At 48.9% G+C, this 27,306-nt stretch overlaps 1 protein-coding gene across 1 annotated transcript; it reads left to right on the forward strand.

The window, feature by feature from the left end:
- Positions 1-288: 288 nt before the first annotated feature.
- On the forward strand, positions 289-26,285 carry RNFT2 (ring finger protein, transmembrane 2). Its single transcript, XM_068209140.1, has 11 exons — positions 289-461; positions 774-1,240; positions 4,281-4,759; positions 5,228-5,304; positions 7,349-7,449; positions 9,513-9,666; positions 19,273-19,422; positions 23,317-23,382; positions 24,317-24,418; positions 26,054-26,194; positions 26,234-26,285. The coding sequence occupies exons 2-10, from the start codon at positions 1,158-1,160 to the stop codon at positions 26,186-26,188; spliced, it is 1,347 nt and encodes a 448-aa protein (XP_068065241.1). The 5' UTR covers positions 289-461; positions 774-1,157; the 3' UTR covers positions 26,189-26,194; positions 26,234-26,285.
- The last annotated feature ends 1,021 nt before the right edge of the window (positions 26,286-27,306 follow it).

Raw genomic sequence — 27,306 nt, forward strand, 5'->3', positions numbered from 1 at the left:
TACAGACGCACCCGTGTGTGTGTGTGTGTGTGTGTGTGTGATAAAAGCTGTGTATGCACACAGTGAAGGCAGAGTACAGCTCTGGGAGCACTCCCAGGGAGTGCCTGTGTGGGAAGCAGGACTGCAGGTGTCAGTCCCAGAGGAAAACAGCTTTGCTGGGTCCTGCACATGGGCAGGGCTTGAAGCACCGAGGGTTCCTGCACCTCTCTGCCTTTCCCAGGGAGGTGGAGGGGTAAAACTCTTCGTGCTGTGCTGAAAATTACTCTGTGTGTGCTTCTTCCAGGTGGGCCTGTTTGAGCACTGGAGCCAGGTGCTGACAGTCACTGGCTGGGAGGGAGGACCTGGGATGAGTCTGAAATCTGGACTGTCTGAGGTGCTCCATCTGTGAATGTCTGCATGCTCCTGGGCTTCCATCTCTGCCAGTGTGGCACCTTTCACCTCTGGATAAAGCTGCTCTTCAGGTACTGTGCTTTGAGACAGCTGGCAAACCTTCCCAGAGCCATTGTGCCTTTACACATGGGCTGCACATCTATGTGTATATTGTCGTGTGTTATTAATAATGTTAGAACTTTTTATATTAGAGTATTTAGATCTTAGTCTTTACATTTTATTAAGTAGCTATTGTACTCTGGGCCTGTTGTCCAGACTTTGCAAATGGTATTTCTGTAGATTAAAATGAATGAGTTGCTGGTTTAAAAGAATATTGTCATGAGATAACTGTGTTTTTTTTCATTAAAATGTTTATACATTTTCTTTTTCTTCTTCCCTCTCAGTTTTGCTTTGCAGAGCAAGTTCCTGCAGGAAAAGAAGACTGGATCTGATTTCCCAAGAGGCTGTTGAGTCACGTGTCACATCGAGAGCCACTGTTAGGTGTCCCCTTGTTCCTTGGCAGGACATGCCATCCCTCCTGGTGACTGCCACTTCCTGCAGGAGGGGACCTGAGTGATTCCTGCCCAGCCTGGACACCTGTGTGCCCCCGTTTGCCATTCAGAGCTGTCTCTCCAAGTGTACTGAGAAACAAATGGCAGCTCGAGGTGCTCTGCCGCAGAAGGAAATGATTGCTGCCAGCCATGTCCCCAGCTGAGCGGGTCCCACAGCCCTCTGCCCCCAGGGCCTGTGCCAGTAGCCACTCTGGGATTTGCTGAGCCACAGGGTTCATGTTGAGCGTGTTGTGTTTTAGGGTTTTGAGGAAAATGCAGAGGCGGCACAGCAGCAACACGGACACCGTGCCTCCTGAAAGGTAAATCCTTGCCCTTCTTCTTCCCTCCATGTTCCTCTCCCAAGAGGAGCGTTCTGATTTAGGAGTAGGAGGTGTTTTAGAAGATGAAAGCTCAAAATTGAGAAAGTCAAATTCATGTGTGTGTGGTGTGGCCGGGCTCTCTGCTCAAGTCTGGGGATTCTAGAGACAAGTTTACTTTTCTCTTGCTGTCACTCACTGATTGCTGCCAGCCACAGTGTTTCAGGGTGATCCAGGATGGCACAGCTGGCAGACAGCTGGCTGAGCATGGGCAGGATGGTGGAGCTTGGAGGAGGGGTTGGATTCATGGCCCAGTCCTGTGGGGACCCTGAGCACTGTCAGCGTGCAAGGATGGACCTGTGTGAGCAGGAACCATTTACACTTCTCTTCCTGAGGTGTTTAAAAAGTCTGCTGGTCTGAAGCTCCCAGCTACTCTGACTTAGTGTTTTATAAAGAGTTTGGGTGACCCTTTGCATCTCCCCAGAGTCTGTCTATCTTCATGTATGTGAGTATGTAGAGTACCTCTAATTTGTTTCTGTAATTATAACATCAGCAAGGGAGCCTTGCCACTGTTGTTGCTCTAGTAGTAAATATTCCCTGGTGCTTTCCCAGAGTTAGGGTATGACTTTTTTAAAATTTTTATTCCTGAAGAAGAAACTAATCTAATTACTCCAAGACAAAGATGGAACTAACAAATGTCATTGCTCTGTTTGAGCTGAGATTATAAGTGAAAGATCATTAGTAAATATTTTATTTTCTATAGTGGTTTTGCAATTAGAGTTGAAGCCTTATGTCATGGCCATTGCTAACATGGTACCATTCTTAATATCAGGGGAAAGAAAGCCATCTTCAGTTTTTTTTCTGCATGATGCTTCTGATTTTTAACAGGGTAAATACATAGTCAGGAACATAGTGTGAAGTTTTTCTAACTGTAGAAGGAAATGCTGTTGCCACTGGTCTTCACTTCTGTTAACTTCAGCAGCCTCACAATTTCAACAAAAACCCCTTGTTTGTTTATAAATATGTCACCGATTAATTCCTTCCTGCTGAAAGCACACTCGTGTATCCTGGTAATATTATTCCAAAGGATAACTGTGTCTTTATTTGTAGCACTGGGTTCCTCCCAGCTTTTTGTTACATTCCCAGCCATAAGCTGTGTGTACATCCCTGAGTTCTAATGTTAGGTGTGAATTTAAAGGCCTGCCTGATGAATATTTTGGGCCAGACCAAGGTGTGCAATGTCTTGTTGACTGGATTCCTTGCAGGAGCCCGTGGAGATGCAGTGGGAATGGGGTGCAGCTAGAAAAAGCCTCATTAGGAGTTTGCTTAGTGGGAAGGTTTGGCCAGAGAGGTTTGAGGGTGTCTCCAGAGGGAGGTGAAAGGCAGAGCTCTGTGCCCTGGGGAGGCTTTGGAACCCATGGGGGAGAGAGGGCTGAGGGCCCTGTGTGTGCAGTCTCAACTTGTAACTGCTGTTCCTAAAGTCAGAGATCTCCCAGGACTCAAATCAGGAGAGACCAAAGCTCTGCAACACACCTTACTTGTGGGCTTTGCCTCTTGCTGAGGTTTATTTGTTTACTCTCCTTTTGCAGGTTAGAGAAGTGTTTGCTGTCTGTCAGGCATTTACTGCCTGGTGATCATTCTACTTGTTACCTGCATTGTTCCCTTTCACCTAAACTTTCCTTGTATCGACTTCTAGTGAAGAAAAAAAAAAAAAACCTGTTGATTTTGCTGTTAGGAAAAAGGTGTTTAGATTTTCTTTTTGGAATCTGGCTGTAGTCCTACATGCTTAGGAAAGAGTCAGTGCCAGAATCAGTTCTGCCCAGTAATTTGGGTACATCCATGCCCAATTTGCCAAAAATATAAAAAGAAAATAGTTTATCTGAACCCATGAGCACATCCTTCACTTTTGTGTTAGGTCAGGGACACACAAAGCAGCTTTCAACACTTCTCTTCCCCTGGTGATTCTGTCTCTTCTGGTGCAATTCATCAGTGGGCAGGTAGTGATTGTCCCAAAATAAAGACAGAGGATTTTGGGGGTAGGTCATTGCTTTGAGTTAGCTTGGGTAATTTGTTTGTTTATAGTATGACTTGACTTGGTGGTGCTGTGTCAGGTTCCATGAGGTTCTGTATGTTTTTCTTTAAACACTCAAATCATTATAGAAGATCCTAGATTTGGAACTGGATGTATTATTTCTTTGTTTATTTCCAAAAGCAAGCAGGGTGTTTGGGAGCTTCATTCCTTGGTGAGGGAGCTGATGTGTTCTGGTCAGGTCTGGAGAGGTTCTCTGATCTGGTTACTGGCCTCCAGTTCTGCAGCTGTGACTTCCCGACAGAAAATACAGGGAAGAACATCTGGAGAGCTTGGTGTTCTGGGAGTGTGGGAATCCTTAAAATCAGGATTTTGGGAAAGCTGCGAAAGGCAGGCCTCAGAGACAGCAGAACTGCGATCAGAGCTAAGCAGTAGCCATAAGGTTTGTCAGCAAAAAAGTTAAATGAAATGTAGAAAGTAAGGACAAATAGAACAATGGTCAGTGTACTAACGCTTGGCCAGAATAAATCCCTAAGCTACAGAAAAGTATACCTAGCAAAAGTATATGTAATAGGTGTTAGGAAGTTCTAAGCTTAATAATGGAGCTCTGTGCATTGTGTTTTAAGGCTTACAAGTGGGTATTGTATTGGAAATAAGCGAGCACTGTTTTAACCAAAGGTACGTGTGCTTACAGTGGTTGGATAGAACTACTGCCAGTATGCTTTTGCTTGATGTGATTAGTCAAAAAACCTTTAAGTGAGTTCTTTGCTGCTGCCGAGAACACGAGCTGCTGGCATCTTCCCATTGTCACAACCATGAGATGAGGCTGGTGCTGGAAAATGGACGGCTCAAGCCGCGTTCCTCAGCAGCCCCGTGCCCTCGGTGGTTTGTGCGCAGAGCCGTAGCCATCGGCAGAGGCTGTGGAGGACTCGCTGCGCTCGGGGCTGGGCTGGAGCAGCACCCAGCGCTGTGAAGCCCTGTTGACCGAGTCCCTGGCGTGTGTGCCCGCTGCAGGAGCCGGAGCCAGACGCTGAGCTCGGAGGCCAGCGTGGACGAGAGCGGAGTGTTCGAGAGCCTCAAGGCCGAGGCCGCCTCCCCTCAGCAGCTCTTCTCGGGGCTGGCCGGCATCCCCGCGGCCTCCATCGCCTCCGCGCCCTTCCCGGCGGGGCTGGTGCTGGGCTCGGCGGCCGGAGGGGGAGAAGTGTTCATCCAGATGCCGGCCCCGAGGGACGAGGGGGCCGGCCGGGCCGAGGGGGCCCCGTTCCACCACCGGGCCCCTGCCCACCACTTCCAGCACGGCCACCACCGCGGCTCCTCGCTGCTGCACATGGCCGGGGGCGACCGGCACGGGCACGCCGAGGAGGGCACCGAGGAACAGGCCGGAACCCCGGCCCCGGCTCTTTCGGAGCTCAAAGCTGTGGTTGGGTGGCTGCAGAAGGGACTTCCCTTCATCTTGATCCTCCTGGCTAAAGTTTGCTTCCAGCACAAGCTTGGTGAGCATTTGTCAAAGCTTTTTGAGCTGTGATTAGAGGGTGGTTGGGAGGCTCTATCAGGCTCTGATGTCTGATACATTTATCCATGTGGCAGTGTCCAGACGGAGTCTAGCATGAAGGGAGCGTGCTCAAATGCATGGGATAATGCATGTGATAAATTCCCCATAACTTTCAGTCCAAGCTGTTTTCATCTGGGTCAGATCCATCTGTTTCCTGTCCTGACCAGTACTGTTCCTTTTCCTGATTTCTCCCTGACATTCCTGTGAGGCTGAGGATGTCACCAAGGCTTCTCCCTCAGAGCTCTCCCTAGGAGAGATGGGGAGAGCTTACGTTGCTGACAGCAAAGATACCTGTGTAGCACAGAGGGGTTCAGAGGGATGAGACTCCTGTCTTGCAGGTAGGGTGCTGGGTGTGAAATCAAGTCAAACAGCATCAGCAGTTTGTCCCTGACAGAGCCTTTCCCTGCAGGAATTGCTGTGTGCATTGGCATGGCCAGCACCTTTGCCTACGCCAACTCCACGCTCCGAGAACAGGTGGCTCTGAAGGTGAGTCTGGCATTTTGCCTTCTTCTGTATGGGGACTTTTGAAGGAGTTTTCAATGAGTTAGAGACAGGACCTCTGAGTTTTTAAGATGATGTGATTTATTTTCTTATTTTCTGCATAGGCAGGAAGGCTGAGTTAGGCTCACATCTTCATTGCATGGTTCAGAAGGTCCCAGACCACTAGCTACAAGACCTTTTAAGGATTTATTGACCAATAAAACACTGCTAACAAGGATATTTATGTTTTTGACTCAGTCCTTTCATCTTATGGACTCATGCTACAGTGTAAGCTTTCTTAGCTAATCATGTTATGACACACAAACCTACAGTACTGCATTCTAAACTTCTTGTTTACCCTTGTAACTACTTTTATTTTTTCTAGATCTTAAACTCTGAAACTCTAAACCTTCCTCCGCTTAATGTGTCTCTGCTTCAAGCTATAAATCCACATTCTTGCTTCTAGCACCTAAATTTGGAAGCCTTTTCCAAAGTCTCAAATCAAATCCTGTGTTTAATTCTAAGCTTTGGCTTACAGGCTAACAAAGTTTAGCCAAGGTTCTGAGAATTCCCTGCATTTTGGATTCCAGCACTTCTGTTCCCAGCAAACATAATTTTCCATGCACAAAATAGCATCTGTGATGAACCTTTGATTGCAGTGTAGGGCTGAATGCATTCATATGTGCACAGATCTGTCTTCTCCTTCCTGCCTCTCCCCACTGATGCTCTCCCAAAGTCTCTGTCCTGCTTTTTTGTGAAATGGGGTGTAATAAAACACATAGAGGACAGGTCAGGGATGTTGTGATCTGCATCTCCCTCTGCCTGGCATTGCCTATTCCAGCACTTCTCTGCACCTTGGTTTCCCATCATGTACAGCAGAGGTGCTGAAGCCTGTTTGACTTATTAATGATGAGATTTAGCTTATTAGCATTTAGTTAATGATTTGAGATGTTCAGCTGAAAGATTTCATAGATGTTTTGCTTGCTAGTAGCTTTATAATGCTCTGGGCATTGGTATGCTTAGAATGTAAAGAAAGCAGCAGATCTTTTCAGGTCTTCTGATCTTCTGTGTTAGGAAAACAGTTCAACAGCACTAAAAGCACAAGGCTAGAATTCCTTTTTTTGTCAAAATTACCTGGGTGGCACAAGTGCATGCTTGTATCTGCCAGCAGCAGTGGAGTCAGTGTGATGCAGCACTGAGTGAACAGATGAATGGCACAGCCCAATAACAGATTGCTGCTGCCTTGCACTCTGCACCTTTGGCCTTCCAGCAGTGCCCCTTGATCTGCCTCCTTTAAATCTCAGCACAACAGGCCTGGCTGTTGAACAGCTACAGAGACCTCCTTTCTTAATAAATCAGCCCGCAAGAAAAATGGTGGGTGTTTTCCTCTCAGGAATAAAATTTACTCCCCAAAGTTACCAAGGGCCAAGACCAGGACAGTGTCTTCTGCCATTCAGCTTGTCTGTAACTTTCCATATATGTTAAAATGCAACATTTCCACTTCTTTTGACCTTTAAATATTTGTTCAATCAAAAATGAATGTTCCAGAGCCACCATGCTTTAGGATAGCACCCAGATGTGGTGCAGGTAGTGGAGGGGTATATTTGATTTAGCTGAGCCTTGGGTCTATTTATAAAACACCTCTTTGATGCATTGTCACTCCAGCCAGGTGGCAGCTCAGAATTTAAGACAATAGGTAGAATGGATTTTTTAAAATCTGTTTGTCATACTGCTTTTTAAATCTCAGGGGATTTTAGGTGTCCCAAGAAAGATCCCAACTTTGAAGATGCATTCTGCAAGTAATTCTGTCATTTTCACCAGCTTATTTCAATTAATTTCCATTGAAAAAGTTACATGAGTGAGAAGCATTTCTGCTTCTGTTTATAGATGTCTTTACCTTACAGACTACTTAGTCCTGTGTAAATAAGCTAGTTACTGAACACTTTGTTACATATTTGCATCCCCTGGGTTGGATTTTTCAGCAGTTGAAGGCTCAGCTCAAGTCTTGAGATTTCGAGCTGAAATAACTCTGCTCCTTTTCCTTGCCCAGGAGAAGAGATCAGTGCTGGTTGTCTTCTGGATCCTGGCCTTTCTCACTGGAAACACCCTGTACTTGCTTTACACATTCAGCTCTCAGCAGCTTTACAACAGGTGAGCAAAATCTACATTGAACGGGATGGGAGCAGGTAATAATTTGCTGGGGAGGAAAAGAGGGAAGCCCACTTCTCCCCCACACTGTGGGAGGAACTGTGTGTCCCTAAAGGATCTGCTGTCTTTGTTACATCTTTGTAATACCTTCCAGTGCAGGAAAAGAATGTGTGTGCCCCTTACCAGTGGATTATGCTCCTGTCAATAAAGGACATGAGCAGTGTATAACTGGGCCAGGGTGTGATGGTGTCAAAGCAGGGTGGATCCTTTCCAAAAATGACCTCTGAATTCCCATTGTGACCACTGCAGCTGAATATCAAGTGCAGGTGTCAGAGGCGGATGAGGAACTGACCCAGTGATTTTCCTCTTCAGTCTATCTAGATTGGAGTGTAGGACAGGAGATGAAACAGCAGTTTTACTCCAGTGTTCTCAGGGCACTTGGATCTGAGGTAATAATTAAGATAGCCTTGCCTTTCAAATCCTGACTGAGTTAGTTCTCAAATACAGAAAGGTTTCTGCTCATGCATTTGGTTCACAAGTTCATGTTAAAGCAGACAGGAATAATCACAGGTAGGAAGCAGAGAAAGGGGGAGAGCTGAGAAGGTTTGAATGTGGGGCTGAATGGGAGAGGCCAGGCCATGGGATTGTCTGGATGGAGCTTGTGGGAGGGAGTGGAAAGGCAGGAACAGGAATGGCAGAAAGATGTGGAAGTGAAATCTGTTTGCCTCACAGGGTAACAGGGTGTCTCTAAGAAGGTGGCCAAGGTTAAAAGCATGAATGGGACTAGTTCAAAATAAAGGCTAAATCATCTAAAATAAAGGGGTTTTAGCAATTTGGGGCCATATTACTGACAGTTTAGAGTGTGGTTTATTACCAGTGGGCAGGCTGGGCCACAGCTCCAGGAAAAGCCCTGTTCCTGTGAGTGCTGCAGTGGTGTCATGCTCACGTGCTGTGTCTCTTGCTTGCCAGACCTGGGGCTATCCACAAGCCAGGCTTGTCAAATTAGAAATGTCTGCTTCAGTTTTGTTTATTTCTTTCATTTTTCATTTCCTGATTTTTTTCTTGTTTCTAGTGCATGAATAGTAGTAAAGTCTCTGATTCTGTTTCTGTTTTTAGGGTGTAATTTTACCTGTTGTGCTGTGCCAGTGTTGTGAGTATTTTAAATTCATGTTCAGGCTTTTCATTTTGGGTTAGTTACTTTACTTTGCTTTTTTGCTTTTTTTTTTTTTTTTTTTTTTTTTTTACTGTTAAGTTTTTGCTTTCTACCATGAGGCTTTGGCAGGTAAATACCCTGAAGATGAATCCTGTTTTTCCAGCCTGAGTAGGGTCTAGTTCTCATTATTGCTCAGGCCAGTAGCTTCTGCCCATTGCTGGGTGGAATTCTGCTGTCCCAGACTCCACTCTTTTAAACAGCAAATGTTCAGTCCAGTAAATGACATTATGTAAGGGGCTTTAATTTTTGGATCTTTGGGTCAGGTAACAGTATTAACAGAGCCCAGCTCTTGTTGTGCTTCAGGCAGTGGCCACTGTCAGAGCAGGACACGTGTGAAGTTCTCACCTTTCTGCCGTGGCTGGTGCAGAGTTTCCTGTGTCACCACTTTGTTTGATGTGCCCAGTAGGTTTGGGGACTGTGCCCCTGTGGCAGAGCAGCCTCAGGGGCTGTGGGGGTGTTCCCTTGCCCAGGGAAGCAGAACTGTCCTGAGCAGGACTTGCCAGGACAGGCTGTGACACCCAGATCCCACGCTGTGCACTGAGGGCACTGTCAGCACGCAAGGCAGTGGGAAAGGCAGGTTATGGAGTCTGCTGTATTCCAAACAGACTTTATGGGTGTTTGGGCTCTGCTTTGTGACAGTGGGCAAACCTGCTGACCCCTGTAGAAGTGGGCAAGAGCGAAGTCAGGAGGCCCAGAGGAAGCCCAGACCTGATTTGTGTGTCCTTCTCCTCTTGTCCTTGAGAACTTCCCTGAAGTTCAGGGGACTTCCTGGGCTCTCTCTAGCCAGCAGTGGATACAAGGAGCTTGAGCAAGCTTCTCCTCAGTGGTGTTTGAGCTTTGGTGTCTCTTTCAGCCTTATATTCCTGAAACCCAACCTGGACAGGCTGGACTTTTTTGACCTGATGTGGATTGTGGGCATTGCAGACTTTGTGCTGAAGTACCTCACCATTGCCCTGAAATGCCTCGTCGTGGCCCTGCCCAAGATCATCCTCGCTGTCAAGTCAAAGGTAGGAGACTCTTCTTGAGGCACACACCTTTGTCTTTGATACTCTGATGCCTTTACCACACGTTTGCAGCATGGAACCAGAGAATCAGGGCATGGTTTGGGTTGGAAGAGACCTTAAATCCCACCCAGTGCCCCCCTGCCCTGGGCATGGACACCTTCCACTGTCCCAGGCTGCTCCAAGCCCCTCCAGCCTGGCCTGGGACACTGCCAGGGATCCAGGGACAGCCACAGCTGCTCTGGGCACCCTGTGCCAGTGCCAAATATGGATGGAAGAATAAAACCATTAAAATCTGTTGCTAAACCTTTGGCAGAAGGTCATTTGGGATCAAGGGGTGGTTTTTGAGCCATCACAGACCTGAGCAAGGGTTTGGTACCACCAGCAGTGATTAAAGTCCAGCGAGGTGAGGTGAGCATTGCTTGAGGAGGAATCAGTGCTAGCAGCCAGATAACTGCTTTTCTCATTAAGTCTTGTTTTCTGAGTAATCTCTGTAAATTCATATTTCTGAAGCAGGAACCTCTTCATTTCCTGGGAAGAAATTGCAAGTATTTGTCTCTTTGGCTTCCCACTTGGGTCAAAGAAGTAACTGGGTTAAACTGAAGCCACAAAAGACAGCACCAGTTCTAACCATGGGAGAAAAAAAAATTAATTAAATGCTTCACATATTTAAATGTTTATGCAACCACATGTTGACTAAGCCTAACTTTTAAAATTTTCTCTCTCACTCAAAACACCTTTTGATATGTTTTTATTTTACATGTCTCTCATACTGCCTCTTCTTCCACTCAGTAGTGTCCCCATTTCAGGGGCAGATGTAGCAATGTGTATTATTTGCATTCAGCAAAGAAACCTCTGGCAGCTGTTGGGATGAAAGGCACTCTGTAGATGCAAGGTACCAGCAGTAATTGCTGAAAGTCTCAGGCAGGGCACTTCAGGGGGTCTCTAAACTGGGAATAGTTTTGCTTAGAAATGACATGGGTGGCAGGGGAGTTGAGCAGTTTGTTCCTGCACAGCAGGGCTATCTGAGATGGTTATTAATTTATTTCTGGCAATTGTCCAGCTTTTTTTTTTCCCCTTCCTCTATTATTATTATTATATTTTGGGAGATTAATGTGCTGGGTCAGAGCATAATCCTGGCTGGGGAGGGAGGGAGAAGTGATGTGAATAGTCTTCCCAAGATAAATGGCAGTGCTGGAAAAGGTTCACAGCCTTTGCTTGCTTGTCTGAGAGCCATCCCAAGTACTCATTAATCCTTGTCAGGAGAGAAGAAAGAGAAGGGGTCTTTATTTGCAGCTCCAGTGAGAGGCTGGTAGGATCACATCTGTCAAGGGCCTGTAATGACTCAGAGCACAGATGCTTCATTTTTAATACCTTTTTCTGGAGAGCAATGTGTCTCACTTTTTTAAAGCCCCTTTTTGTCCCAGGATATTGGGGATGGTCTCGCTGTCCCCTGGCACTGCTGGTACCCACCACCAGATCTGGGCTTGGTTTGGGGGTTCTCTCCCCCACTCTGCAGCCTTTAATCCAGCCAAGGATGAGATCTGATGTAACAAATTAAGCAAGGTCAAACTGGGATGGGTGGACTCCAGGAGAACCACAGGGCACCATGGAAATGGTAATTGGTGATCACAAAGCTGAGCTCCTTCCCTGAGCCTGCTGACCCCTGGCCTGCACAGGTGAGGGATTTAAATGGAACCTTTTGCTCAGTTAGAACACTTCTAGTGCAGTTTATGCACATTACCTTTGACCAAAATTTTTATCAAGTTTTTTCTCTGAACACTTGCCAGATACGAAGTTATTCTCTTCCTCCCAATGTCCTCCAAGTAGTATTTCTGCCTGAAGCCAGCTTGGAGTTTATGAACTTCTGGGTAGTTGTCACTTAATGGTAACAGGCTGCTGGAGAAAGATGAATTTAACTCAGTAGAGCTCGATTTTTTCAAGGTGGCTATTTATATATAGTGAGAAGGTTTTGTGCCAGTGTAACTACTCAGAAGAGCAGGCTCTTGCTCCCCTGGTAGAGGGCCTGAAGAGGAGGTTGCTGCACTCTCAGGGCTGGAGTTCAGCACAGGGGGATTTAATCCTCAACTACTGGCAGTCAGCAGTAGATCCTAAAACTTGCCCTTGGATGGGATGTGGGGAACTTTAATCATCCTGCGCTCAGCCTCTGAGCTGGCTCTTTGGATTTTCCTCATTTTGGATGTTCAAAGGCACTTGCAAAGCTAGCCTGGCTTTTCCTGCTGCTCCTCAGGATACTGGTCCTCTCTGAAAACTGTGTGGTTTTTGCTTTTATTTGTCAGTCTTTATGTCTCCCCTCACTCTTGTCTGTAGACTGAACTCCAACTTTTTTTGAGTATTTTCTCAGAGATTGTTAATTCCAGATCTTATTATTCTCTTCTGGACTGTCTTCATTCCCTCCCTGTTTTCTAGACCATTTCTCCAGTCTGTCAAAATGAATTTGGAATGTAATCCTTCTTTCCAGTTGTGCTTACAGTTTAGTGTCAGCTGTACATTACTTTGTTCCATCAAGATCATCAATGACAAGAGTGAATAGCACTAAACTCTGCTTACATCAGTTGATGCATCTTTTCATTTTGAAAGTAAACACATGAAAAATCTGGGTTAGAACACTCAGTTCCCCCCCATCCAAAGTACCTGGGTCATGTTTTCCTAGTATGGCCCATCACAGGAAAGACAATTTTTGTTGTAAACTACTGTGATTTGTAGCATCAGATTATGCTTTAACTGAGAGAAAGGGAACTAAAATTGAGGGACAGAAAAAGTTTGTCATTGCACAGTAGGCAAAACCCATCATCATGGGTGCTTGAAGTGTGAAGCATGAAAGCTGCTTTATTGTGAGGGTACAACCAGCCAGAGTTCTCCAAGCCTGAGTAACTCAGAAATTCAGAGCAACTCCTCCAAAGAATGAAGGAAGACTTAAATTTTGACAAAATAACCCCAGACTTTCCCAGGTTCCAAACCAACCTGGTAAAGAGAGGCACCAGGAGAGGCTGTGAGACTCCAGTCAGGCTGGAATGCAGGGAAAGAAGAGCTTGTGAATTGGAGAGAAAAGCAGGAAAAGGAAGGTAACCCCAGCATCAGACTGATCCCAGAGCTCTGTGGAGTTTCCAGAGGATCCCACCTGTGCTGGAGGTGTCCCTTCCTCCCCCAAGGCTGTGACAGGGACACTGAGCTGGGTACAAGTTTCAGTAACAGCTGAGCTCATCATTCCTTTGGAAGGGAGGGCTTGGCTGAAGGCTCTCCATTAAAAAAGGCAAATAAGATCATTTGGTTCAATATAAAATGAATTAAAGTAAATTAAACTGCAGGAGCCATGTGGCCTGCAGAGGCTTCCATTGTTGTGCACACATCAAGGGCAGCTTTTCATTTTCGCTGCTAAGGAATGACAGCTTGAAGGGGGTGGAATTCAAAATCAGGAAATAAATAATAAAAATGCACAGTTGCCAAAGATTTCACTTAGGAAATCCCAGGTGCCTGCAAGCTTCCCATCCCCTCCTCATGTTGTTATCAGCAATCTGAGCTGGAGAAGTGAGTGAAACATGGGGGGAGGGAGAAAGAAAATCAAACCAAATATGATTGTAAGAAACTGTTACCCCAAGTTCTTGCATCTGTGTGTCCCTATCCCTACAGAGGACAAAGATACCGTGGACATTTTAATACATAAGAAAGGCCCTAAGTAAGGATTTTCTCTGCATGCTCAATGCAGAGCCAAGTTACAGGGGACTGGACTGCATTTCCAGGAGAGTGAAAATGCAGAAGGAGAACATTGACATTGGCCCCTCACTGCAGCTTTGAAAATACTTGCTTGGTGGTTTTTTCCAGTTGATTGTTTTATTAGTGCTTTTTATTTTTAAACTACCATCTCATCAACTCTGGTCAGAGAAAACTTGGCCTGGACGTGGCAGCAATTTCAAGTTCTGCACTTGGACCTTGGACCAAAAACCTTCTTCAGTTGTACATCATATTTCCTGTCATAGATGGGTACAGTTCTGCTATGGAACCTGGCACATTAATTTTCATATTCCTTCTGAAACTGCACCTTTTTTTGTCCTAAGGGGGAAAAAAAAGGCTCTTGGAGTATTTGTGTCCTCTGAAAATAAAGAAGCAGTAAAACCTCAGTGGGAGCTGGCTCATAGATGATATTGAATAAAAAATACCCAGGCAAAGATGTTGCTGGTCCTTGTCTGTGCAATATGCAATTTATTCCTGCTCCTCCCTCGCAGTGTGGCTGAAGAGGTGTTCCCAGGCAGGTGACAGCCCATCCTCTCATTCCCCTCTCCTCTCTGACCTTGGCTCCTCTTTGGGGGAGCTCACTCACAAACAGATTCACTCTTCATGGACAGCAGTCTGAGCTTGGGTCCTCTTGAGCCACAGGAACTCCAGGATGTTCTGCAAGGACTTTTCCCTGCTGCTGCTGGGACTGATGTGCTGTCCCAGGGTCAGAAGTGTGGGATTTATTATTTACAAATTAAAAAAACTAACCGAAGCATAAGAGCAGGTACTGAGGAGTGGGGACTCCTCTGTCCCCCTCCCTCAACTTGCTTTGCAAGTCACTGCTGCTGAACTTTTTAAAAATCATTGCTCTTCAGTGCTTTCCCAGTTTAACTTTCTATTTAAGATACAAAAGATGTGATTTTCAGAAGTGCTGTGCACTAACTAAAATTCTCAATTTCCCTTCTCGTCCCACCTTGACATTACTCCTCATTAGTCCTGCATGGATTTTCACCAGCATCCTCCATGCCACAATGCTGTTTACTGTGTAAATCTGGGAGTTTTCTCTGTTTTACTGCTCCTACCCAACACTTGATCTATTGGCACCATGACCTGGAATCCCAGCAGAGCCTGCTCTCCTCTGATCCAAATTGCCAGCAGGACTCCAAAGCTTTTTCAAGCATGTTTCCCCTAATGCTGCTGCTGGCAGCAGAACAAGTGAGACTTGGAGCTTCCCTCGAGTGCTAATCACACCTTGCAGTTGCCTCATTGCAACTTCTCTCACTTCTCTTGCATGCCCCACTCTGACTGGGCTGTGTCAATCCTTGCTGTGCCTCTGTTCCTTGCGGGGAGGCACACTGAGGCAGAGCCTTATGGCAAAGGAGACTGCACACTGAGCCCTGGGGGAGTTAGCACTCCCTCTGCTGCTGCAACCTGCCCCCTTTGCTGTGTCTAGCTTGGGATTCAATTTTTTAATTACACTGTTCCATGTTACTTTTCTGTGAGGCTTCTCTCCATCACCATGCCCCAAGAATGAAGGTGAGGGATTGGAAGAAGCTGTTGCAGCAACTGGAAAGTTCGCAGGAAACAAAGAGAAGAACGTTCTACAAGTTCAAGTTGAGTTGCTACACTGCAGAATTAAATCCTGTCCTTTACTTTGCCAAATAATTCCTGTGTGAGTCTAGAGAAGTCAGGTAGAGCTGCAAACTGAAGTCAGGGCTTCAGCTTTTAATGGTAACGTGATCTAGAAAATGAAGTGCTTTATAAAAAGTCTAATCCCAACACCTCAGCATGGACACCAAAACAGCCTTGCCTTGGCCTTTGTCTTTCTGTGTCTCAGGTTCTCATTTAGAAAATGCAGAGAAAAGCTGTCCCTGAGGTCAGCCAGCAGCATGAAAATTAAGGGGGTTTTTAGAAGTGTTTTCTGTAGTGCTGATGTAGTAAAGGGACTGAAGAAATTCTAGGAATGTGCTCCTCTGAGCAGAGCTGAAATGGCAGGAAAGGATCAGATGCAGATCTGCCATCAGGTGGTGAGGATGTAACAAAATACCAAGAAATTCCATGCAAAAACCTTCAGTGCAGTACAGACTGAAACTCTGCATGTACAGAAGGGAAAGTGCAATTGTGTGAAAATGCTGAATTCCCCTCTTTCGAAAGAAGTGCTTGGTTTGAAGTACAGAAATGGAATTTCTGTGTGGTGAAGGAGGTTCAGAAAATGGGGGGATGATACACAAGTCATTGACTTGTGGTTTTAACTGAGCACTGAAGAAAAGGAATCAAAATTTCACCGTGTGGTATCTGAGGCTCATCAGCAGAGCTGCTAAAATTAGATCCCAGCACAGCCCTTCCCCACGTGTGCTAATGAAGTGTTTGATAGCAGCAGCAGCAGCGCTCCCTCAGAGGAAGCAGGGCCAGCACTGCCCCTCTCACTTCTTGGGCAGGCTTAACCCTTGATGAGAGCAGAGCTTTCTGCTGTTCCCGACCCCCACCCTCACCAGGAGCATTAATTCCAGGTAATATCCTATTTAATCTCTGCAGTTCAGCTCCCACACAGCCCAGTCCTGCACTGGGGCTGGCTCACAAGCTCACCAGAAAGATTCTGCTGAACTTAGAGAGCTCTTCAGTCTCTCTACATTGCATTCCAGAGAAAATTCCCAGATTTACACAGGTTTTTGTGACATAGGAAAAGTCACCTGACAGAGACAGACCTTGCCTTATTTCTGCTGTGGTGCCAAATCGGATGCACAGGAGAAATAATTATGTTTGTGCTTCGTATAACACACAGTTCTAGTCTTGAAGGAAAAAAAAAAAAAAGCTGATGTATTTTAGCTGGATTTTTCAGATAAAATACAGCTTGAGACAAAGATTTGACTTTGAAAAATGTAACCTAGATAGCTGAGAGATAACAGAGCTGAGAAGTGGCAGGTATCTTGAGTGTGCTTCCCACTGATGGGTGCTGTCTGCACTAAGTTGCTGCTATCAGAAATCTACATTTTACTGCTGAAATTGTAGGGAACAATCCTCATTTTCCAAGCTTCTGGCTCAGAAGGAGGGCCTCAATTCTGCATCAGCCCTTTGTAGAATTATTTCTGATTTTCTGGCACTTTTCCTCATTTGAAAAAGGGGCTGGTATGGTGCAGAGATGTCTGAAATTTCTAGTTCTCTTGAAGTGATGCTCAGCTGCCCTTGTACTGCTCCCTCCCTGCTGGAATCACTCTAAACTTACCAACATTTACTGGTCAGGTGGGTGCTGCTAAGGGGCTGCAGGGAGGGGTGCATCCCTTAAAACATCACTTCACTCTTGGGAGGCTGTCAGCAAGTTTCTAGCTGCTAAAATCTCCTGCTACCCTGCAGTTACCACCGCAAACTGAAGATAAGGGAGTTATGGCAGCTCTGGGGAGGGTGCAGGAGTTGTGGTTGGATGCTGAAGTTTGTCACTCGCTGCCACTGCCACCTCCACAGCCTGGCTGTGCCCTGGGGCTGCCCCAGCTTTCCTCACACCTCGCTGTGCACTCGGGGCTTTCGGTGCTCCGAGGTGGTGAGCAGGAGAAGCCTGGAGCAGGGTTCCAGCCGGGATGCTGGGTGCAGCAGCTCTGGCTGATGCAAGGGGACAGCAAGCGGTGACCTGTCCCAGCCCAGCGGCAGGGACCGATGGAGGGGGGCGGCTGGGAGGGACGAGCTGCAGGAAGCAAAATTCGCTGCCTTTATCTTGCTGGGAGCTTTCATCAGAGCCCTGTGGAGGGACACGGTGACAGCGTTGTCATTTCTGCCCCAGCAGCGCCCGAAATAAACCATGATCGCATCGCAGCACCGGGCGGGGAGAGGCCTGAGTGCTAATTGAATAAATTGGGGCGGTTCCGACCCCGGGCGGCTGCTGCTGCTGCTGCTGCCCGGGCTGGGGAGGGGATGGAGCGGGGATGCAATGGGGATGGGAATGGGGATGGGGTGGGGGGATGGGATAAGATGGGGATGGGGATATGGATGGGATGGGGAGGGGATGGAGCGGGGATGCAATGGGGATGGGGATGGGAATGGGAATGGGGATGGGATAGGATGGGGATGGGGTGGGGGGGATGGGATAAGATGGGGATAGGGATATGGATGGGATGGGGAGGGGAATGGGGGGGATGGGGATGGGGATAGGGAGGGGATGGGGAGGGGAATGGGGGGGGGTGAGGATGGGGATAGGGAGGGGATGGGGAGGGGAATGGGGGGGATGGGGATGGGGATAGGGATGGGATGGAGATTCGGATGGGATGGGGATAGGGATGGGATGGGGATGGGGAGGGGAATAGGGTGGGATGGGGATGGGGATAGGGATAGGGATAGGGATAGGGATAGGGATAGGGATGGGATGGGGATGGGGATAGGGATAAGGATAGGGATGGGATGGGGATGGGATGGGGATGGGGAGGGGAATAGGGTGGGATGGGATGGGGATAGGGATAAGGATAGGGATGGGATGGGGATAGGGATGGGGATGGGGATAGGGATGGGGATGGGATGGGGATGGGGATAGGGATAGGGAGAGGGAGGGGGAGGGGGAGAAGGAGGGGAATAGGGTGGGATGGGGATGGGGATGGGGATGGGGAAGGGGATGGGGATGGGGATGGGATGGGATGGGCAGGGGCAGGGAAGCAGCCGGGTCCGATAGCAGCCGCTGGTGTGAGCTCACTCGCGTCCCGCGGGACATGAGCTCATGAGCGTGCAGAGCTGTGGGAAGGATTGCATTGCCGGGAGCTGCAGGATGGCCTGCGAGTGATCTCATCGCAGCCCCCGGGGAAGGGCGCTGGCTGCTGCCAGCCCGGCTGCGAGGACTCAATCCCCATCCCCACCTCAGCAATTAGTGATTGGCCTGCGATGACATCACTGATGACAGAGCTAACTGGGACAACACAGCAAAATTCCAGGGGAATTTCCCCTTCTCCAGGAGCTTAGCAAATAAAAGGATTTTGACAGGACAAACCCAAATCTTTCAGCCCAGATAATGTCATTGCAGATTAAGCATCCTTCTGGGCTCAGTTTGCCACCAGCTGTCCCTGTAAACAGCGTGGGACAAAACAAACTGGGGGTGGCCCTAAATTAGACAATTATTCAGGCTCTGGTGAAGGTTGACAAAGGATGTTGCCCATTCTTTGAGTCTCTTTGGAGAGAGAAGCAGTTCAAGCAGCACACTTCCCCCTCCCCACCTTTCCTTCCTTGAGGTCTTTGGGAAGGTTTGGTCCCTTTGAGTTTTAAATGCCCTGCGGGTTTAATTTTCAGCACCAGTCTTTTTATCTGTGCACTGCCCACACACCTGACGGGGAGGGGAGGGATGCTGTCAAAGGTAATTAATTTGATTCTTTGGGATTACCTAAAAAGTTGTCAGGAAGAGTGAGGTCACTTTACATTCAATCCCTGTACCTTCAGAAGGGGTGTAAGGTCAGAGATCTAACTTGCTTTCCTTTTCTCACTAATAATAATATCTACAATTTTCATCATATTAATCCCATGTTAACCTTTGTTTTTCTGCAGCATTGTCCAGACACACAATTTATTGCCTATCCATCACCTGCTCTAAAGTTTATAATTCCAAAATGCTGCATAGCAGATTTCATTGATTCCAAATTTCCAGTTTAAGTTGATGGTAAAAAAAACAAGTGAATACTTCAGTGACTTGTTCTGCATGTGTTCAGCTGAGCCCTGTGGAGGAATGAAGGGATATTTATCCTTTCTGGGCACAGAGCTGAGGGGCTGCAGAGAAAGCTGCATCTCATGAGTGAGGTCTCTGCACCATTTAACAGTGCAGTGATCAGTGAACACCAGCCCTGCCCAAATTAAATGTTCTTCTTTTGACTTGCTGATGATAATCATGGTCTCACTTGCCTGGTTGTCTTGCAGGGAAAGTTTTACCTGATTATTGAGGAGCTGAGCCAGCTGTTCCGCTCCCTGGTGCCCATCCAGCTGTGGTACAAATACATCATGGGGGATGATCCATCCAGCAGTTACTTCCTGGGTGGCATCCTGATCATCATGTACAGCCTCTGCAAGGTGAGCACCACCTCCTGAACATTCCCTGGGAGCTGGGGCAGGAGCAGGGGGGGCAGGAGCAGGGAGCAGCACAGCTGAAGGGACAAATGCTCCTTTGCTTGTGGCTGTCCCTGCCCAGGAGCACCGCGTGCTTCAGCTGCCAGAGCATTTTGCTGCCCAGCATGTGGGCATTGCTGGGCTGGGGGAGGATCTGAGCCTGCTCCCAGGGTTGCATCAGACTCATGAAGTCATTGCTGCTCTGCTAATCCCTCTCTGCAGAGGCTGCAGGAGAAGGGGAGCTGGTCCTGGGGGAGCAGTGCTGGCTGGCTGCACACCTCCAGATGTCACACAAAGGCAGGCTGCAGACACTCACATGGCTGTCTAAGCTTTCCTCTGCCACTCACAGCTCTGAGTGCAGCAGGGAGAGAAAGCAGCAGCCAAGTCCTGCCTGGAAAAAACAGGTCCCATTCTAGGTCCTGCTCTGGCTGATACAAGTGATGGACAGGAGTAATTCATGTTTCCTCAAAAATAAGAGCACAAAGTTGGTACAATTGTAAATGAGTAGGTGTGATTTAGTCAGAGGAGTCCCAGGTCTAGAAATAATTGTATTTCCTGGTGTGTGTTAAGCCCTGCCCAGGGGCAGAGCAGTAGCTGAAGCAAACTGTGGTAAACCAGATGTTCACTCCTCTGAGAAGGGCCAGGCTTGCTCCATCCCAGATCCCTCTGTCTGTGCCTGTGGCTCTGCAGGACCAGACTGAAAAATGAGGAACAGAGTATATCCAAGCTGGAAACAGCTCAGAGGAGCAGAGCAATGCTGAATTACTGAGTATTGTGCAGGAACAGGGTCCTGCAACCCCTCCTGTCGAGGGCTTTACAGTTCCTGTGAGCCGATCAGGCAGAGGAGGTCATGGCCAGTGAAGTGATGTGGTCACAGCAGGTCTGAGCCCCAGCCAGGAGCAGAGCAAGCAGTGCCAGGACAGGAGCACACGAGGCCAGTGCAGCTCCCTGCACAGCCCTCAGCCCCAGCTCCTCTCCCTGCGCTGGGGGGGAGGATTGGTGGCCCTTTCAGAGGTGTCATTGCCTGGAGCCACTGCAGTATCCACCCCCCCTGCCCCTCTGCCTTGGCAGCTCAGGTGTGCAGACCACAGGTGGACAAGAACAGATTTCAAGTGATCTTTCTTGTTCCCCGCTTGCAAAAGTAACTCAACACGTGGAGGAGGGATGCAGTTCCACGTGCCATTTCTTATACCTGGAGAAGCCCTCAGAGTGGGAAGATGCAGGTGGGGAATTCTGCTCCTTGGAGCAAGGGGAGCCAAGCTCAAAACCGCAGCTGGCAGGAAAGGGCCTCCCCAGCCTGGGTCAGAGAGAGTCCAACAACTGCAGGGCAGAGCCCAGCAATGAGGCAGGCTCAGGGGGAGGATGAGGAGCCACCCCAGCTGCTGGGGGGTGCAGAGCAGGGGGATCTGGAGCAAGGCACAGCTCAGCTGGACACCAGCACCTTCAGAGCACAGCTCAGTGTCTTGGTTTGAAAGTCAGGTGTCTTCTGAGGAAGGCAGGAGCCTCCCCTAAACTAGAAAATGTAAACCCCCTCCCTCTGAATTATTATAAGTTTGAAATTAAGGGGCTCTCAGGCAAAGATATGGGAATAGGAATAGCAGTTCTTTATTAGGGAAAAAATAAAAGTAAAATAAAAATGCAGTAATACAAAACAAAACTGACAGAGTGAGAACAGGCCCTGGCAGCCTGTGGGTCAGGGAGGTGGCAGCAGTCCCATCCCATGGTGGCTCAGCCCTCCTGCAGTGCCAGCTGTGCTTCTGCTGGAGCAGGGATCCTGCACAAGGGTGGGGTTTTCCTCTGAAGCTCCAGGGCTGCTGGAGATGGGCCTGGGCTTCCTCTGGGTATGCAGTGGGGAAGAAAGCTGCTCCTCTGGGAATGCAGTGGGCAAAGGCTGCTCTGGTGTTCCCAAAGTCAGATTGTATCCAGGTAGGAATGCTTGGCTCCTCCCCCTGGGCGGAGCCTCTCCCCATGGGATGATGGAATTTTCTCAGCCATGCAGGGACACTCACTGGCCATGAACAGAAGAGATCTCCTGGAGGGACGATTGGCTGTGGAGGAGATAAAGAAAAAACTGCCCCATGAACAGCAGAGAGCTGCCCCAGCTCTGACAGATGGGGAGAGAACACACACCCCCAGCTACACCTTGCATTTCAGCCATGAGCTGAGACCTCCAGGGCTGAGCTTAACTAGAGCTGCTGGGCCCAGGGGCAGGGGCTGTGGGAGGAGAGCCCACGTGAGGCTCCAGGGCCTGGCACAAGTGGGAACAGCTCCTTAGGGGTTAACTTGATGTTCCTGTCCTGTGAAGCCTTTGTAGGCTGTTGGTGTGATCTAGATTGGAAAAGCCTTTTGGGAAGTTTGTGTCCAGGCCAGGGTCAGCCCTGTGCACACCAAGACTTTGCTTGGAAGTGGAAGGAAAGAGGGAGCTCCTCTCCCAGAGCAAGGCACAGAGCCCTGGCTGTGCCCATCCCATTTCCAGTCCCCAGAGTTGCAGGTCCAGCTCCTTGCCTGAGACACTGAAAATATCCCCAGAGGAGCCCACATTAGCAAAGCCACAAACCACATTAGAAAAACCACAGAAGCCAATTTGGCACTGAGAGCTCCTGTGCTCCTGGCAGAACTCCAGGGCTCGGCTGGGGCTGCGTCCCCTTCCCCTGCACCAGGGGCAGGAGCACTTCCAGGAGGCTGCTTGGAGCTGTGCTGGTGTGTCTGTCTGCACTGTGGAGCCATGAGCCTCTGGTTTTGGTGGAGAAATCCCAGGTGTTTGCACACAGAGCATCCAGGTTGGGCTTTTTGCCTGTCCTGAGCAGCAGCACTCCCTGTGTGTGACCCAGTTGTGTAGTGATGGCTGGAGCAACAAAAAAATGGGTGAGAAATGGGTGTTGGCCCTCTGAAACAATCAGCTTTTGGGGGTGCAGGGGCCTCCAGAGGGGGGAATATGGGCTGGGAGAGAGGAGACATTGGAGCAAAGGCATTGGAGTCATGCTGTAAGCACAGCAAGCAGGAAAAGCTGGGAATTGCACTGGGAAAGAAAGGGCTGATGCCATCCTTGGTAGGAGGTGGGATGTCTGAGGCAGTGGGCAGCCCCAGGTGGTGGCTGCTGAGTGGAAGCATTACTGGAAGGAGCCTGGGAGCCCTGTGTGTGCTGCCTGAAGCATTACTGGTGCCTGCATTTGCTTCCCATGCATTGCAGGATGAGCTCATTGGCATTCCCTGCAGTGAGCCCACTCAATCACTCTCACCAAAAACACTTCAACAGCAGAAAGCCAACTCCTCTCTCTGTGCCTTTGCAGTGCTGCTCCAGCTCTGCAGCATCACAGCCTCCCCTGCCCCAGGTGACAGCCTGCTCCTGCTGTGCCACCAGCCCCAGCTGAGGCAGGGCTGCTCCTTGCACTGTCACTTTTTCACATCTTCTGTAGTTCAGTGAGCTTTCCCTGTGCTCTGCCAGCAGGTAGGGAAGAGAGAGATGATGGACTGGGTTAGGTTTTCAAGCTATTTTCATTTTCTTTTCCTCCTTCCCCTTTCCCCTTCCCTTCCCTGTGGGAATGGGTTCATTTTAGCCCTTCCCTGCTTAGTGGGGTGGACAATTGTCCCCAGCCCAGCCTGGTGCCAGCCCCTCTCTGTGTCCTGTGAAGTCCCCACTTTGCAGTCAGCTGCTCCCAGAGCTTTTCTGGCCACCCTTCCCCACTGTCAATTCCCATTTATTACATATTTCATGATCACCATGAAATCTTTTTTGGCACCATTGTTACTTTTTCCCCTCTGAGTATCCATTTGGAGAATGTTTGCTGAGTTTCTGGACTCACACACACACACAGAGGTTTTGTGAAAATTATCTAAAATGGAATGTGTTTTTTGCAGTCTTTTGACATCTGTGGCCGTGTGGGAAGTGTCAGGAAGGCACTGAAGGTCCTTTGCACCCCCCAGGTAAGGAGTTAAACGTGGAGGAGCAGTCCCAGAGGTGGAACCTTGTTCCTGCTGAATGATAAAATTGAAAATTGCTCAGGACCACAGAACAAAACAGTGTTAGCCCATGGCTGGACAAACTGGGTGCTCCTGTCAGGGATGTCAGGGACCTTTTCTGACATCTGCCCTGCCCCAGCTGTGGTGGGAGATGGTTCCTGTTCTGTCTGATTGGAAGCTCTGTGTAATGTGGATTAATCCAACTGCAAGGAGCTGACAAAACTTTGTAGTGCAGAGTGTGGAAAGGACTTTGTGGTGCCTGATGTGCAGTGACTTTGAAAGAGACCCTGCAGTGCACAGGAATTATCCCAGGCACTGCATTCCACAGGGCTGATATTTAGATCTGCTGCAGTGACTTACATTTTAGAAGGGTAAATCAAAGGCTGTAGAGCATCAAAGTTAGAACTTATCTTACTTATTCCCTGAGCTTGGGCTGGTCATTTTCCCTCAGCAGGTTTCTGTTTCCCCTAAATTTGTTACAGCGAGAGAAGCAGCATTTACCTTCCATGTATCTAAAGGGGAAGTGGGCAGCCTGTGGGCACAGCTGCTGTTACTCTTTCTTCTATTGTCTCCTGCTTGCCAATAATAATAATAATCCTTCCCTCCATCTAAACACCCCTGCAAATGATGCTGAATTAATCCTCTCAGCTCCCTGTTGAGCTCATTAAATTCCATTATCCTTGCTGCACAAGTGGAGGCCCTAAAAGATGGAGTCAGCTCCAGGGGAGAGGCAGACAGGGAGCGCAGAGCTCCAGACTCCTCTGTGCCCAGATCCCCCTTCCCCACCCAGTGACACGACACCCTGTGGGGAATCTGGGGGTGAAAAGCACTCTTTGTGCACATTTCCCCTTCCAGTCCTTTGACGTGGGGTTTGTTTTTCCCCACCTCTCCCTGACAGACCTATGGAGTCCGTGCCACGAGCCAGCAGTGCAGTGAGGCAGGAGACATATGTGCCATCTGCCAGGCAGAGTTCAGGGAACCTCTGATCCTTCTGTGCCAGGTAAGACCCCAGAACTCCCCTGCTGCCATTCCTTCAGTGAGCTCCTGCAGTGGGGAGAGGCACAGCCAGCCTGGGAGCTCTTTGCTCTTTGCTGGCTCTTGATCCAGCTCCTGGTGGATCTTTACTGCCCTGGTGACCACTGGGTTGTGGCAGCTGAGGGGGTGACCGTGGCTGTGGGATGGGCACAGCCTTGTGGGGCAGGGACTGCAATGGGCAGTGCAGACCCTGGGGCTAGAGTGAGCAGAGCTTTACCTGCCCCTTGAGAGGGCTGGGTAGCTTTAAAACTCCCTCTTGATAAGAGGGTTATCAAATGAAAGCCATCCTGTGCACCAAAGGTGCCTCTTAGCCTTGCTGTGAACACTTGTGCAGATGTTTCCAAGCTGGAAGTCCCTGAGAAGCTGCTTTTGGAACTGCTTGGCAGAGCTGGGATTTGAGGAGTGACATTTCTGCTGACTCCTCATGTGTGGAGGAGTTCCCAGCTTCTCACAGCTCCTCGTGCTCCCTCCTTGCCCTTTTCCTGCTCTCCCAGTCTGGGACTGGATGGTGTGTGCTGGGGAGAATCCGGGGAGGGGTCAGTGCAGAAACCAGAGGATGAAAACTGACATTTACTGAAAAGGGGAAACTGGGACTGCAGAATAAAGCAAATGCAAGGAGTAGGGGGAAGAAAGAGGTTATTAGAGCTTAGTGAGGACTTAGGTAACGTAGGGAACTGAGGAGGGAGATATGGTAGAGGAAAACCCTCTCAGCTCCCCTGTCAGCCCAGGTGTTGTAGACCTTTGGAATGTTTCTTTCAAGTGCTGTTGTTAAAAACCAGAGCTTTGGCAAACTGGGATTTATTTCCCACACCCTGTGAGTGCCAGCTGCACCAGCTGCCTCCCTGCTGGTGGTGTGTCTTGGTTTGAACAGACAGGTGTCTGCTGAGGAAGGCAGGAACCTCCCCTGAAATGGAAAATGTAAATGTAAAGCCTCTGAATTATTATAAGTTTGAAATTAAGGGGCTCTCAGGCAAAGATATGGGAGCAGGAATAACAGTTCTTTACTAGGAAAACTAAAAATACAAATGCAATAGTACAAACAAAAAAAAAAAAAACCCACTGCCAGAGTCAGAGCAGGCCTGGCAGCCTGTGGGTCAGGGAGGTGGCAGCAGTCCCATCCCATGGTGGCTCAGCCCTCCTGCAGTGCCAGCTGTGCTTCTGCTGGAGCAGGGATCCTGGACAAGGGTGGGGTTTTCCTCTGAAGCTCCAGGGCTGATGGAGATGGGCCTGGGCTTCCTCTGGGAATGCAGGGGGGAAGAAAGCTGCTCCTCTGGGAATGCAGTGGGCAAAGGCTGCTGTGGTGTTGCCAAAGTCAGATTGTATCCAGGTAGGAATGCTTGGCTCCTCCCCTGGGCAGAGCCTCTCCCCATGGGATGATGGAATTTTCTCAGCCATGCAGGGACACTCACTGGCCATGAACAGAAGATAATTAATAATTAATGGCCCATGAACAGAAGAGATCTCCTGGAGGGAGGATTGGCTGTGGGAGAGATAAAGAAAAAACTGCCCCATGAACAACAGAGAGCTGCCCCAGCTCTGACAGATGGGGAGAGAACACACACCCCCATTCCCAACCTGAGACACAGTCCTGTGTCCCCAGCACGTGTTCTGTGAGGAGTGCCTGTGCCTGTGGTTCGACCGGGAGAAGACATGTCCCCTGTGCCGCTCGGTCACCGTGGAGACGCTGCGCTGCTGGAAGGATGGCACCACCTCTGCCCACCTGCAGGTGTACTGACAGCAGGGCAGCTCTGCCCACTGCAGGGGTACTGACAGTCAGCACGGCAGCTCACCAGGCACGGAGCAGGAAAACCCCAGGATCCCTGCTCAGCTGTTGTCAGTCCTCCTTCCAGCTCTGAGCCAACACAACAATTGTGACTGGCCAGAAACTTTACCCTTGAAGGAAGGGGAGGTGTGGGTTATGCTGTGGCAAACTCCAGCGTGTTTCTGGAGCTTACAGGGTTATAAAGTGTCTGGGGTGTTTCCTATTTTCCTGTCCTTTCAGTATGGACAAACACTGCGTGCCCAGGGCAGGGGAGCTGTGAGTGCATGTGCTGAACAAAGCTGTGCTCTGGCTGAGGATCTCCACATCACCTGGCCCTACATTCCCTGAATCCATGACTTCATAGAATTACAGAGCAGCTCTCTCTGAGAACTCTTCCCAAGCAGTGCTTCAGAACCTCGTGTCCACAGCTGCAGTTACAGAAATGTCATTTCCCATTTCCCAGCTGCTGTTTTTCCAACTGATTCCACAAATGGCACGTGCTGTCACTTTAGGAAAATCACAGGGAGCTTGGGAAGGACCCTGCCAGTGAAGCTGGAAATGACAACTCCTTTCCTTGGAAATGTTCTTCCTCTTTAATTTTTATGGTGAGACTTTCTGATTTCCCAGTCTCTGGGGAGAGCAGAGGGAGGTTAAAGTTGAGTTGGGTTTGTCTGGATGGAAATCCAGCACCTGACTAAGAGCATCTCACAAACTCAGTGTCCCTGCCCTGTGCTCCTCAGCCAGGACCTGCCTGGGTCCAGCAGGGAAAACCAGAGCCCTGAGCTTCAGCAGGAGCTCCTGAGGAAGGAGATCCCTGGCAGGAATTAATAGGAATTAACCCCATCCCTGTGGCTGAGCTCTCTGCTGAGGTTCTCCAGCAGCACAAGCCCTCAGAGGGAGCTGCTGTTTGTTCTGGAGCTTTCCCTGTCCCCAAACCACCTCTGCTCCCACCCCCAGGAGCAGCAGCATCCCCCCAGCTCATTGCCATGGAAATGGATGAAGGTGACAGCCCCACCTGAGCCACCAGCAGGAAGAGGCTCCTGAGGGAAGGAGGCCGTGTCTGTGCTGATGGAAGCTCCACAGGGGAGGAA

Source organism: Anomalospiza imberbis, chromosome 18, assembly GCF_031753505.1.
Source record: "Anomalospiza imberbis isolate Cuckoo-Finch-1a 21T00152 chromosome 18, ASM3175350v1, whole genome shotgun sequence".
Lineage (NCBI taxonomy): Eukaryota > Metazoa > Chordata > Aves > Passeriformes > Viduidae > Anomalospiza > Anomalospiza imberbis.

Coding starts and splice junctions, on each gene's coding strand:
- RNFT2 (XM_068209140.1), top strand. CDS start 1,158: ATGTTGAGCGTGTTGTGTTTTAGGGTTTTGAGGAAAATGCAGAGGCGG. Junction 7,450..9,512: donor TCTCAGCAGCTTTACAACAG/GTGAGCAAAATC, acceptor TGTCTCTTTCAG/CCTTATATTCCTGAAACCCA. Junction 23,383..24,316: donor AGGTCCTTTGCACCCCCCAG/GTAAGGAGTTAA, acceptor TCTCCCTGACAG/ACCTATGGAGTCCGTGCCAC.